The sequence below is a fragment of the Tubulanus polymorphus genome, chromosome 9 (genome assembly GCF_964204645.1).
Source record: "Tubulanus polymorphus chromosome 9, tnTubPoly1.2, whole genome shotgun sequence".
Classification (NCBI taxonomy): Eukaryota; Metazoa; Nemertea; class Palaeonemertea; order Tubulaniformes; family Tubulanidae; genus Tubulanus; species Tubulanus polymorphus.
This window is the reverse complement of record NC_134033.1, coordinates 7,498,061-7,512,686: the sequence shown is the minus strand read 5'-3', so window position 1 is coordinate 7,512,686 and position 14,626 is coordinate 7,498,061. Positions and strand designations below refer to the sequence as shown.

The following is a 14,626-nucleotide window of genomic DNA, read 5'->3' as shown; positions in this document are numbered from 1 at the left end:
TTTTTTGAAAATATAGAATAGTTTCCCCGCCGCGCCTAACTGTACCCTACGAAATTTTGGACGTTGACCATAAACAAATGTTTATCTTTGGTCTTATTTGATAACAAAATAATTCATTAAGAAAGATAGAATACAATATAAACTTCTAGACCTTTGAAGTCACGAATTAAAAATATTTTTCAAGCAATGCCCTTACTCTAAGCAACCTCTAGCTTACAAGGTAAACCACACTTAGCCCATGGGCAACTTATTATGGTTTGCCTGGGGGTGAAAAGTTGTAACCTAAGGAAGGTCCATTTAAAAAATGGGATCCTACATTTCTCTCATGTGCATTTTGGAGCTTGAGTGTGAGCCCGAAAAACCGTTGTCGCCTACGGTTTGTCGTTATATGTAGTAAGGTAAAAAAAAGATACCGAGACTGTCATTCCCCTGCTGGGTTGGATAAATTAACGGTAAAAATTATATAGAAAAAAATGGTGCTGGCCAAGTTAATACTTTCTCCTTTATGAAATAAAAACCAACTGGGCGGAATAATTTAAGAAGTATATCGCAACAATTTTACTTGTTTAAAGTCAGATTCCGTATAGCGCGAAGTCAGGACTCGAACCTACTGCAGTGGAACCTATCGACCTCGGAACTAATATAGCACCCTGACGAAAGCCGGTGCTCGGGGAATTAAGCTCGGTACCTTTAAAATATATAATATAACGATATCCGTAGTTAGAGTATGATACATGTAATTCCAAAGCTAAAGCTGTTTATTTCTCGAATCGTGGAAGGTAAATGTGTTACAATATTTGATATGATAGTAGTAATTGTTTAATATACATATAGATATTCATGCAACTATTTGCGACACTACAGTCATTTCATCTCTTTCTATCATAATCGTAGTAATGAAACTAACATTGAAACTAACAATGAAACTAACATACTTTGTATACGTTAAACTTAATTCAGATCGGTCTTGACCAACTAGCGGACGTGAGCTAGTAATCATCATAGAATTGTAGCCATCTTAAAGTGAAGCAGCGTGTGCTCAACTCTGACCGATATATTCTTCTCTCTGATATTTCAGTCATAATCCACTATGAATAATATGACTTCACAATTATCAATGTCAATTCAGTTATCTTCAAAATTGATATAGATTTAAAAACAAAGTCTTCTCACCTTTAAAATATATAATATAACGATATCCGTAGTTAAAGTATGATACATGTAATTCCAAAGCTAAAGCTGTTTATTTCTCGAATCGTGGAAGGCAAATGTGACCCAAAACCGATCTTGGGTCCCCATCTCACCTTCCACAATTCACCAACCCCAATTGTTCTGATTGGTCAAAAACAAAAACTGGTTAAAGATACTCGTGGATACTCGTTGCCTGGTCAAAATTCTAAGCTGTCGCTTTGATATGAAACAGTTATAACAAAATTGCATAACAAGGACTATTTTCGGCAGAGAGGGCAGAGGATGTTTACACACATCTTAAAGCAGCTTAATGGAGGCCAGATGACTGACCCCCTGGATTTCGTTAGCAGCAGATAACAACATTGTGTTGCTGCCCACGGAAAAGTTTCAAAATACTTAACTATCAAAATACTAAACTGTTATTGTTCAAACAACGAGTATCCATATACAGATTAACGATGTGTTGCTGGCTGCTACAATTTGTAGAATGGTAGTAGGTCATTGTTTCGGCCTGTTTACGGTGATATGCACATGCGCCTATGAAAACCTACTTCACAAAAGGATTGAGACCATCAGAGAAATCGAAAAAGGGGCTAAACGCTCGGAAGTTTTGAAATTGTTCTGACGTTTTAACTGGCATATCATTGTTACATTCATTTCCTTAATCTCATTCCATCCCCTGGGAGGGACTCATGTGTCCAACACATGTATTAACCACTCAAAGTGAACAGAGAGCATATCTGAATTTGGTTTTAATTTATATTTTATTTCATAGTTGTCAATAAGCGATTTATTAGCCGACAGTATTTATACTTATAGTAGGCCTACTCCAATGGAACCACTTGGTTCGTGTTTCATCGCACCAGGGGGTGTTCTCTTTTCATACATAAATGTTGTGAAACAGATCTAACGAACTATCGGATATTACGATCGTTTTATTTTCAGCAGTTCGTTAGAACGAGGTTTCACTTTACTCCATTCCTTTTAGTATCTAGCCCTTGTTCTTGAACCCGTAACAATGACTGGTATTCAGACTAGACCACTCCAATGATTTAGTGTACTCCGTTAGAAAATGGGGGAAATGGACAATTTAAATTTTGACACTTGTTTGTTTCTTAGAAAATTTTCGTTTTTGAAGGATTCTGTCCATAAAATACATCTATACAAAATAATATATGTAAACTTTGACCCCCTCCCCCTATGTCCGCACAAAATCCATATCACCTAGACCCCTCCCCCTTGTCCGATGGACAGTGGACCTTAAGCTTCACACTTGGTTAAGATTTGATGCAGCATAAAAAAACCTAATTCCCTTAACCTGGTATTATGAATCTAACTTGTAAAGTTCTGGTAACTAGTCATTGAAGAAAATGTAACGAATATTCTCCAACACATCTATGGTGATCAATCATCTGCACTCCAGGGACTCCGAAACAACTCGACAGACTGTCCCAAGCGATAAGAATTCGGCGAGGTTGACTTGATTCTTGTCTTGGATTCGGAGAGCCATTGTTGTTCGCCAAAATCAGCACTTTCTACACATTTATTTTTCAAGACGCTTTGATCAATGGCTCTAGTATAGAATATGGAAAAGTATAGAAATGGCCTTTTACCTGACGTATCCATACGCACAATGCTGACCGAAGATATTGGATTCTGCTATAAATATTTCCAGAAACCTTTTTAAGATACCCCTACGCCATTTCGGGGAACAGGTTTAGCGTAGTGGGTTAGAATTCCTTGACGGGTGAAGATAAGTATGCGGATGAAATGCCCAAAATTGTGGCATATTGTAGCCGCGTACTCACTACAGTTGAGCAAAGATAAAAAAACAATTTGGGACGCGAAGCTCTTGCTGTAATGTAATCTCTTTAATCGTTATCAATGATATATCTTATTATGTCCCTGGCGAGAGAATGTGTCCGTGTGTAACAATTATCGTCTTGGGGTATTCGTATAGTTATACCAGGGTTAATCGCCGCTGTGATAAGGGACAATTAGAGTCTTAAATCGGGACAATGGATTCACACACAACTCACCAGTACCGGTACAAAGTATTCTTTTCAAGAGAGCGATAGATACGCCACTTGCCGGTGACATTTATTATTACGAATACAAATACACTGTATTAAATCACAATATAATAATGACAGGAGTCACACCGTTACACCACTCCCCCTAAAAATGTCTACTGAAACGGTTCAGTACCAAAAATAACTTTCGCAATACTACATATATAGCCTTAAGTCCAACGCGCAGGGTTTCCATCGCAAAAGTTAACTAAAAATAACCCATGAAGCTCATAGCATTTGAGTTCATATGAGTCTAGATGATTATTTACACTTCCGCTGAATCCATTACTGAAGCACGAGGTAGACTTCACCGCTGCAGGATAGATGGCTGGCCATTTACCGATGTTGGCCCCGACATCCCCATACCTACTCACGCGTCGGGACTCGCGGTCTATATACAAATGATGGTCTATGTGCAAATGGTAGCTGATGTATGATGATTCCGTAGTACCGGTAGCGCTGAAAAAGTGAAAGTAAGAGGCCAGCGGAAAAAGTTCTAACACACATAACCAGGACTGAGGCAGGGATGCACGAGGCTAAAGGCCGGGTTTCTAGAGTGGGTATGGAATTACTAAGGTGTCACAACTACGAATTTACGGAGGCAATAACATGACGAACTACTTCGTTGATGGCGCTTAACTCAGCTTTCTTGAAGTGAAGATTAATACGGTCAATCGGGATGACCGTCTCCCGCTTGCCTCTCATACACGGTGCCTTTGGAACGCGAAGGTGGAAAATCGAGACATGGGAATACCTCCTCCGTATCATGTTTGCTAAGCAATATATATCTCCTTGACAGTGTCACCAAATTCCCGCACGTTATTAACCCAGTGGTTAACGACGACAGCTGAGCAACTGACGCTCATCAGTCGTATCGTCCGATCTTCCAGGCTGCTCGTTTCACTCTGCGGAGTACTCCAAACAGTGTCATCTAGCGGAATTCTCGCTGCCACACCAAATTATGTGGAGTAGCAAAGTAGCGTCTGTAAGAGTCACGTGACCTAGCCAAACAGTGCCATCTAGCGGAATTCTCGCTGCCCCACCAAATTATGTGGAGTAGCAGAGTTAGCGTCTGAAAGAGTCACGTGACCTGTTCTAGTGTATTTCTTTGCTCTGCACAGTGTTCGGAGTACTCCGCAGAGTGAAACGAGCAGCCTGTTCAACTCGTTCTCCTGAGTGAGCGATTACATACAAGTCATCGCTGCACTTGACTCCTTTGAACATGGAGTCGCTCAGTAGAAGAATTGGACGACACAGATCTCCAACTCGAAGCTGCCGTTTCAACTTCACCAGCTTACCTTCGAGGCATAAACCCCTACCCCCATGCTGGGATTTCACTGCTGAAAAACAGCTGATTTCTGTCCCCAGCCGATTCAACCCTCCGTTCGACATAGATGGCCGCTAACGCTTGGCAGACGCCAGCGACTATAGAACTCGCAACTACGTCCCCCGGCTGGTACAAATGGCGCTCAAAAGAACTTACCAGTGCGCTGAAGTGCGGGGTCCATTCAGGCTCATTCCTCTTTGCGATGCTTTGTACGTATCTTCGTACATGGTGCACAGCATCTTTCTTCAGATATCGTATTTCCTCGATCAATCAATTGGAGCACATCAGACATTTTTGTAGCATTTTAGAGAGAAAAACGTTGAGGTGGCTGGCGAGCAGAGAGTTTACCCGGTCTCGCAGCAATTTTCGCGCATTCTTCAGCCACCACAGGTCTTTCTTCTCTCGGATTCTGGACCATCGATGGTGGTACAGTCACCATCAACAGCTCTACTTACTACCGATATGGAGCAATGACAAACCAAGTCCCTGAATCGGGCTGGCTGCTTCAATGCTCTCCTTGGACGCAGTCGACAAAATTGATCTCCGTTGTTGGCCGGTGGTTGCGGCTGGGCATTGTCCACTGGCTGATCCGCTGGGGGATCGACTTCTGCCACCGCTTCGATTGGTGCAGCATCATCTGTTGGTACTGCCACAATCCGCTCGTTTTGGCGCCTCAAGACGATCTCTGTCATCTTTCTGGTTCTAGCAGGGACCGCCCTCATGACGTTGGTAGGGGGCTGGCCAAACGCTGGATTCATTGTAATTAAGTGGAGAATCTTGCTTTGGGGAACCCCCTCCAGTCTGCTCCGATACGTCACCTCAGGCAGCTTCTCGATAACAATGAAGGGGCCCATCCACTTCTTATGAAATTTTTCAACCTCCCCTGGCTTAATGGCATGACTTTATAGCCATACCCTATCACCAACGTTATACCCACCCCGCATAGCAAGTCTTTCGAAATTAGTAGTCTGACGCCGCTGAGGCTTATCCAGTCTCTCCCTGACCATATGGTGCGCCTCCTGAAGTTTGTGTGCACATCATGATTAAACTTAGTAATGTACTCTGGTTCTTCGGATGGTCTAACCATGATATCCAGAGGCGAGACCATCTATGAACCGAAAGTCAGGTAGAACGGGGTTTCGCCGGTGGATTCCCGGATACTAAAATGAAATGCCACCAGGCATGATGTCAGTTTCGTTCCCCAATCAATGCCAGTTTCATTCACGGATATGGTCAGCATGGCCTTGATTGATTTGTCAAAGTTTTCCACCTGACCATTTCCCATTGGGTGATACGAGGTGGTACGCGTCTTATCGATCCCCAACAGTCGACACACTTCCGTAAAAACCTTGGACTCAAAGTTGGCACTCCGGTACGAGTAAATGCTTTCTGGGCAGCTATATCTCATGACCCATTCATCCACGACTTTCCGAGTCGCAGTGGGGGCCTTCTCATTCCGTACCGGCCATGCCTCAACCCACTGAAGTGCCCATCGTCGTACTCGATCATTATCAATTCTCGCTCTATTTAAGAATTGGAGAGGTTGGTGGTCCACTTCCAGAATGAATTCACTCCCAATTAAGTATCTCCGTAATCTTCTGATTGCCCAAATAAGAGCTAGACACTCTTTCTCAATCGTAGAGTACCGCGTCTCAGGAGGTTTTAATTTTCTACTCACGTAAACTATTGGCAACTTTTCCCCTTCAAAGATTTGCATTAGCGACTCCCCCCCCCCCCATGCCAGTACTGGAATCATATGTGCACAGTACAAAATCTTTAGAGAAATCGGGTAGGAATAGGATATTTCCCCAACCTGATATTAATATCATCGAATGTCATATCGGTTAGCGGTTTTGTCACAGTCGCACAGTTTTCAATGAATTTCGATTGAAACCCTACCGCCCCTAAGAATGAACACAACTCCTTATTTTGAGGTCTTTCTGCCAATAATACGCTCTCAACTTTTATGTTTTTGACATTTAATTATACCTGTTACAGATTTATCGCATTATTATGCCCGCTTCACGGTCGTTTATTTTATATTGATTCTTCAATCTGTTGTTCGCCGTATTAATTCCCAGTATGTTTATGGTTGCATGAACTCCAAGTATGTGTATTGTAATATAGTTCACCCGGGTCCAAGTTATTGTGCAAAGTCAGTGTCTGGCACTATTTTTCTATAGCAAACTTTATTCTTGTAAACTTACCTTACTATATAAACCCATGTAATTTGTAAATGTGGTGCAGTTAAAATATAGACTTCAGCTTGACAACCAACTCTTCGCCTCTCAATTCTTTGCCGTTAGTTGGTTTTGCCGACATTTTCTGGTCCCTCGAACCGGATGGAGGAAGAGTTAGCTGGTAAGCTGAAGAAACTGCGGCGAGCCCGTGGGGTTAAGAAGGGTATCTTCACGCGTCAATGCCAGAAGGCTGAAGACTTGATAGCCATCACTGCAACCCGAAAAGATCTGAAAGCTGTCCTGTTGCAGATAGGCCAATATGTTGACGCCATCGACGAGATTAATGAAGAGTTGGTAGCCTTACTGGTAGATGACGCGGATGTTCAAGATGCCGACGATTATATGGCCGAAGTATACAGGAAACACCGAGTAGCTGTCGAGAAGATCACGACGGCCGTCCTCGAGGCCCGAACACCAACACCAACTGATGTTGAGACCGTCGATGAACTGCCTTCAGAAGACCTCAGACACCAGACGTCGCCACCGAGAGTGACACATATGCCATACTTGTCGATGCCACGTCCGATTCCTGCACCATCACGATTGCCACAGATGTCCACGTATACTGATAGTTACCAACCTAGATGGCCGCCAGCACCGACAACACCGCCTAGACGTACGCCCTCGCCACGTCCAGAGCCGTTACCACCAACGCCGTTCCAGCCAGCAGCGCCAAGACCACGCAGTTCAACGTTTGCGAAATCCGTACCCAAGCTGAAACTGCCCGTTTTTCGAGGTGACTCTGCAGACTGGCCAAGATGGTTTGGTTTGTTCTGTTCTATCATCCATCGCCAAGACTCGCTAGCAGACGATGAGAAGATGGCGCACCTACAGAACTCCGTAGAAGGTCCACCGCAAAAGCTGATTGCTGGTATGCTGTATGATGGACGCCTGTACCACCATGCCCTTGAAGCCCTGATGAACCGTTACGGGAAAGAGGATGATGTTGTCCATGCCTGTTTCAGAGTCGTGTTTGACCATCCCCAGCTGAAAGCACATGACGCCACAGCCCTCGAAAGTTACCAAGGAGCAGTTCATTCAGCCGTAACCACGCTACAGACACTTGGGTTTCATGGTGACCTCGCCAGTGCCGAAAACCTGCGCCGCGCTGTCCAAAAATTACCACTAGATCTGAAACGAGACTGGGGGAAGCAGGTCCTAGAATTGGAAAACCGAGCTCAACGTTCGACTTTACTCGACTTCAGTGAATGGTTAGCTCTGCAGCTTCGAATTCTACTCAGCTATGCAGATGTAGCAAAGCCAGATGACCGTTCATCCCGAGGCCCGAAGTCCACGCCGTTCAAGTCCGTGAACAACACTGAAGTTGATGTGTCTTCACTTGCCACTGGTTCCAGCAGTTCACAGTTCAGCCAGTCTAAGCCCGAAGTCTGCCCAAGCTGTAAAGGTGACCACGTCCTGACGAATTGTCCAGTCTTCACGTCCTTATTGCCAGATGACAGAGCGAAGTTTGCTGCAAGCAATGGCCGGTGTTTCTCCTGCCTCCGCTGGGGTCACCGTTCACGCCAGTGTCGGTCAAAGAAAGTATGTACAAGTGCAGGTTGCTCAGAGAGACATCACCCACTGCTACATGGAAGCAGCCGCATATATCCGCGTCGTCCAAGCTCGGAAGGGAGCTCACAGCCGTCAACGGGGACCGTGCCTCAGCCCGTTGCAGACAAGAAACCGCAAGAAGATCCACCTAAGAAGCTAGTTTACACCTTAGCCAGGAAACCTGCTGTAAGTGACGAAGTCCTTCTGCAAGTCGTTCCTCTCCGTCTCCATGGTGACGATGGTAAATTTGTCGACACATTTGCTGTCTTGGATCCTGGTTCGCAGACGTCTTTATGCAGTCAAGAAATCGTTGATCAACTTGGTCTAGATGGTGAAGACAAGATGCTGCGGCTGAATACAGTTGAAGGTCAAGGATGCCAGAGAGCAGTGAAGTTGGTGAAGCTAGATGTCGCCCCGCTCGCAAGTGGTAGCACACAGAAGCTGATAAATGTAGACGAAGTATGGTCCGTTCCTGCCCTGAAGATTCCTGTTGCTCACACTCGACTGAAACCGAAGCAAAGCTGGTCGCATCTTGATGACATAGAAGTCTCGTCGCCAGATATCTCTGATGTTCAAGTTCTCCTTGGAGCCAATGTCACCGAAGCCATAGTCCAGCATGAATCAAGAGTGGGGAAGCCAAATCAGCCCATAGCTGTCCGTACAGATTTTGGTTGGGCGCTTACTGGTCGTACCTGTAACTTCCTGTCACCAGCAGGCTCCAGTCCAAGCGTGTACCTCTTTAAGAAATCCAACGAAGAAAATGACGAACTGACGGCGCTTGTCAGAGAATGGTGGTCAACAGAGTCGTTTGGTGTGAAGTACAGCAAGATGGAAGTTCAGTCACTTGAAGATACGAGAGCTCAGAAGATGCTGGAAGACAATACTCACCTCGTGGATGGTCATTATGTGACGAAGCTGTTATGGCAAAGGTCCGATGTGAAGTTACCAGACAACAAACCATGTGCCCTCAACCGACTTCGAAGTGTGGAAAAGATGCTGAAGAATGACGCTAAGAAGACAGACGCTTACAGCAAGACTTTTCAGACCTACCTAGAGAAGGGCTATGCCAGAAAACTGACTGCCAAAGAAGCCGATGTTCCAAGCCCGAAGCGATGGTTCCTACCGCATCATGCTGTCTGCAACCCCAAGAAGAAGAAGTTGCGTGTGGTCTTTGATGCAGCATCCAGTTACCAGGGAGTCTCCCTCAACAACCAGTTGATGTCCGGTCCAGATTTCCTTCAAAGATTACCAGGGATTTTGCTGAGATTTCGGCAAGAGCCTGTTGCTGTTATGGGTGATATTGAGGCAATGTACCACCAGGTGAAGATTGCTGAAGAAGACCAGCCTGCCTTAAGTTTCCTGTGGAGAGATCTTGAAGACCGAGAGCCCGATGCATACCAGATGGTCGTAAATATCTTTGGTGCCCGGTGCTCAGCAGCCATAGCTTGTTTTGCCCTTCGGAAAACCGCTGACGAGCCAGGGGTCGCTGCAGATGTCCGAGACGCCATTCTACGAGACTTCTATATGGACGATTTTCTACACTCAGAGACTACGCCACCCGAAGCAACCAGAATGGTACAAGATGTTACTCGAGCTGTACGCCATGGAGGTTTCCGACTGACCAAGTTGCTAAGCAACAGCAGAGAAGTCATCCAAGCCCTTCCACCAGGAGAGCTGTCCGTAGATGTCGCCACTGATCGTCTACCCTCCGAGCGAGCCTTAGGTGTCTGGTGGAATGCTGAGACGGATGAAATTGGTATCAAGCTGCCTAGTCTGGAGCTGAAGAGATTTTCCCGTCGAGAACTACTCAGGCTAATATCCTCGATTTTTGACCCGTTTGGTATGATAGCACCTGTCATCATCAGAGCCAAAATCCAGATGCAAGCTACATGGTCCAGGAAGTTACACTGGGATGCTGAATTGCCAGAAGAAGATGTTGTCCAGTGGAGAGAGCTCTTACAAGACCTGCCCAAGCTGTCAGAAGTCACGATCCCAAGATGCTTCAAGCCCACAGATGTTGAGCCTGTAAGAAGAGAACTCCACCTGTTCTGCGACGCATCGGAAAAAGCCTTCGGTGCTGTCGCTTATTTCCGAATGATGATGCCAGATGGTACCACCCGATGCTGTTTTGTCATGAGCAAAACTAGAGTTGCCCCTCTGAAGAAGATGTCGATAGTCCGTCTGGAGTTACAGGCTGCAGTCCTAGCTGTACGACTTGGTGAATCCATAAAGAAGGAAGTTACGTGCCATATTGACGAAACGTTGTACTGGTCAGACAGTAAGGTGGTCCTGTCCTACGTGTCGAATGAAAGCAAGAGGTTCCACATGTTTGTTGCCGTTCGGGTTGCCGAAATCCACGACTCTACCATTCCCAAACAATGGCGCCATGTACCGGGGAGTCAAAACCCGGCTGATGATTGTTCCAGAGGTATACCAGCTGCTGCCCTTGCTGAGAGATGGTTTCAAGCGCCAGTTTTCCTGTACCAGTCGGAAGATAGTTGGCCAGATGTGTCGCTGCCTATTGTCAACCTGGATACAAATGATCCGGAAATCAGAAGATCCGTCAACGTCACCGCTCGGACGAAAGCCAACCATGTACTAGATCCTTCTCGTTTTTCGTCCTGGACTCGATACCGCAGAGTTGTCGCTTGTGTCCTGAGGTTCATCCGGAATGCTGGTTCGCAGATCAAGAAGTCCAGTTGCAGAATTGGTCCGCTTACTGCCACCGAAATGGATGCTGCCAGGTTCTTAGTCATAAAGTCTGCCCAAGAAGATGGTTTTCCAGAAGAATACTCTGCTATCAAAGCTCAGAAGAAGATCGCTCGTTCCAGCAAACTCCTACAGCTGTGTCCTACCATAGATGAAGATGGAATCCTGAGAGCACGCGGTCGTTTGAAGAATGCTGATGTTGATGTCGCTGTCAAGTTCCCGATGATACTGCCAAGAAGTCATGATGTCACCCGTCTGATTGTCACAGCTATCCACGTCCTCCTGATGCATGAAGGTCCAGAGCATACTTTAAACGAAGTCCGTCAAGAGTATTACGTTCCGAGAGCCCGTTCTACCGTTAAGAAGATTGTGCGCCAGTGCATGAAGTGCAAGTTGAGGCGTGTCCAGCCTGAAGTTCCATTGATGTCAGATTTGCCTGCTGCCCGTTTCAACACAAGCTTCCCATTCAGCTGTATTGGGATCGACTACTTTGGTCCGTTTGATGTCCGCCGCTTCCGCAAGACAGAGAAGAGATATGGTCTCCTAGTTACCTGCCTGTCAACCAGAGCTGTCCACATTGAAGTTAGCCATTCACTGGACACAGACAGTTTCCTGATGTCTTTTCGCCGCTTCATCGCCCGTCGAGGTCGTCCAGCCACTGTATACTCGGATAACGGAACCAACCTAAAGTCTGGGGAGAGAGAGTTACGTCATTCGCTAGATGCTCTGAACCAGCAGCGTATCAATGATGAGATGTCTCAACGCCAGATCCAATGGTTCTACAACCCGCCGACAGCCAGCCATATGGGAGGCGTCTGGGAGCGCTTGGTTTCATCCGTTAAGAAGTGCTTGAAGGTTGTCATCGGAAACCTTACTCCAACAGATGAGGTGCTACACACTGTTCTTGTGGAGGTCGAAGCCGTGCTGAACTCGCGTCCGCTAACCTACACCGACGCGAACGATATCTGTCCGTCAGCGCTAACACCGTGTCACTTTCTGTTGGGGAGATCCAGTCCTAATTTGTCACCGGTGATTTCTGATGTAGCTGTTAGTCACCAACGCCGCTGGAAGCAAGCACAGACTCTCGCTGATCACTTCTGGCAGAGATGGAGAAAGGAGTATGTCCCGACTCTGATCAGACGTAGCAAGTGGACTCGTCAGACGCGAAACCTGGAAATTGGAGATGTCGTTCTCGTCGTAGACGATAGGTGCCCGCGCAGCTACTGGAAGCTTGGTCGCATAGTAGACGTTTTTCCTGGAGCCGATGGAGTCGTCCGATCCGCCGAGGTCAAATTATCCACAGGTTTGTTGCGTCGTCCTGTCAGCAAGCTTTGTGTCCTCGAAAAGTCGGACATTTGAAAAACGAACCGTTTTGCGTCGTGCTGTAGACAGTTAAAGACTGAAATCGTAGTCGTAGACGTCGTCGCTTGATTCGAAGTTAAAATTTGATATAGTATTTTTAAATATTGTTCTGCATCATGTTTTGAGCTGGAGGAAATGTTACAGATTTATCGCATTATTATGCCCGCTTCACGGTCGTTTATTTTATATTGATTCTTCAATCTGTTGTTCGCCGTATTAATTCCCAGTATGTTTATGGTTGCATGAACTCCAAGTATGTGTATTGTAATATAGTTCACCCGGGTCCAAGTTATTGTGCAAAGTCAGTGTCTGGCACTATTTTTCTATAGCAAACTTTATTCTTGTAAACTTACCTTACTATATAAACCCATGTAATTTGTAAATGTGGTGCAGTTAAAATATAGACTTCAGCTTGACAACCAACTCTTCGCCTCTCAATTCTTTGCCGTTAGTTGGTTTTGCCGACAATACCGTTTCCAATATCACTACCTACAAAATCCATTTTGTCATATCCGAATTACACTTTGATGGACGCGCTTTGATATTGTGTTCTCTTAATCGGATAAAAATTTCCCGAAGAGTACCAAGATGTCCATCCCAATTTAGATTACCGATTATTAAATCGTCTATGAAGTTTTTGACATCTTCAATATCCTTCAGTAATTTTCGCATCATTCTACAAAATACAGCCCCACTATTAACAAGACCAAATGGCATGACACGGAAATATTTCAAGCCGTGTTCCGTTTGGAATGCCATCAAGTGTTTACAGCAATCGCACATAGGGATTGACCAATAGCCTTTTGCTAAATCGATCTTGCTATAAATCTTTGCTTTTCCTAGGTAGACAAAATTAACTCTTGATCAGATACTGTCTCCGGGAGAAATTTTGTAATCGAGTTTAGTTTACGAAAATCGATACAATATCGGTTAGAATTGTCCGACTTACGAACGCAGACAGGCGTACTCGAGTATTTACTTCTCGAATCCTCAATTATGCCCATCTTTTGCATGTCTGATACCTCCTGGTTCATTTTCTCTTGAAGAGCAAATGGTACCGGATATAGTTTTTGACATCGATATATCAGATGTTAATTCAATATGCAGTATATCTAGATCGGTTTGAGTAGGTATATCTGAAAATACATTTCTAAATTCATATATCAATATTTCTAATTCCGCGCGTTTATCACCCTCTAAGTCTGGATTTATTTTCACATCCCTCCAAGTTTCTTTTGATTCAACTGGGAAATATTCAAGATTTGACCCATTTACTGTTATATCGTTTTCAAAACTTCCTGTTTGAATACCAGGGGTTGAATACCTTGATGGTCGAAAGGTCGAAAAATAAATTCTCGCACACTCGAATTTATTTTCCGACCTTTCAACCTTTGACTTGAAACAACTTATTCCCTATTACTCTTAAAATATTCATCTAATACCTTCTAAAATCAATTTTAATAAAAAATATGTTATTAAAATGGAGAGTAAACAAATACACAGTGAATTCTTAAATAGAATCAAAGATATTACAAATGTAAAATCTGTAGATTATAAATTTAAGAAGTTAACAGAATTAACAATTCAAAAGAAATATTTAATTACAAATATTGATACAGTTACTAACAAATATGGAGATAAATTATTCACTTAGAATAACAAGGATTGAAAGGAAATAAATATAAATTCAGAACATATTTACAAGATAGATTTCATAGATTATCAAGTGAAGATTTAGAAGAATTATATTCTGGTGATTTCTATTTCATATACAAGGGTAAGAATGAAAAAGGGCACCATGATATAGATTTTGAATAAAATATGTAAAATCAATTTTAATAAATAATTTAAGTATAAAAATGGAAGTACTTTAATAAGTATTAAAAAGGAAGCAAATAAGTACTACTGCCCGACATGTAAAATCAAGATAGATAAATCTCAAAAAGCAAGACACAATAAAACTAAATCTCACTTAGAAAATAAATTGAAATTAGAATATAAAGATGATATATAAGAAACTAAATTAGATGAATTAAAGTATGAAAAAGAAACATACATATGTTATACATGTAATCAATCATTCAGTAACAAAAGATATTATGAACAACATTTAATCTAAAGGTCATATTAGAAATATGAATAATGATATTTTAGGTGAAGATTATTTTGATAAA

The 14,626-nt window shown here is 43.7% G+C and overlaps 1 protein-coding gene across 1 annotated transcript; it reads left to right on the top strand.

Annotated features, from left to right (window-relative positions):
• The first annotated feature begins 6,932 nt into the window (after positions 1–6,932).
• On the top strand, positions 6,933–12,449 carry LOC141910513 (uncharacterized). Its single transcript, XM_074801206.1, has one exon. It carries the CDS (start codon positions 6,933–6,935, stop codon positions 12,447–12,449), a length of 5,517 nt encoding a protein of 1,838 aa, XP_074657307.1.
• The last annotated feature ends 2,177 nt before the right edge of the window (positions 12,450–14,626 follow it).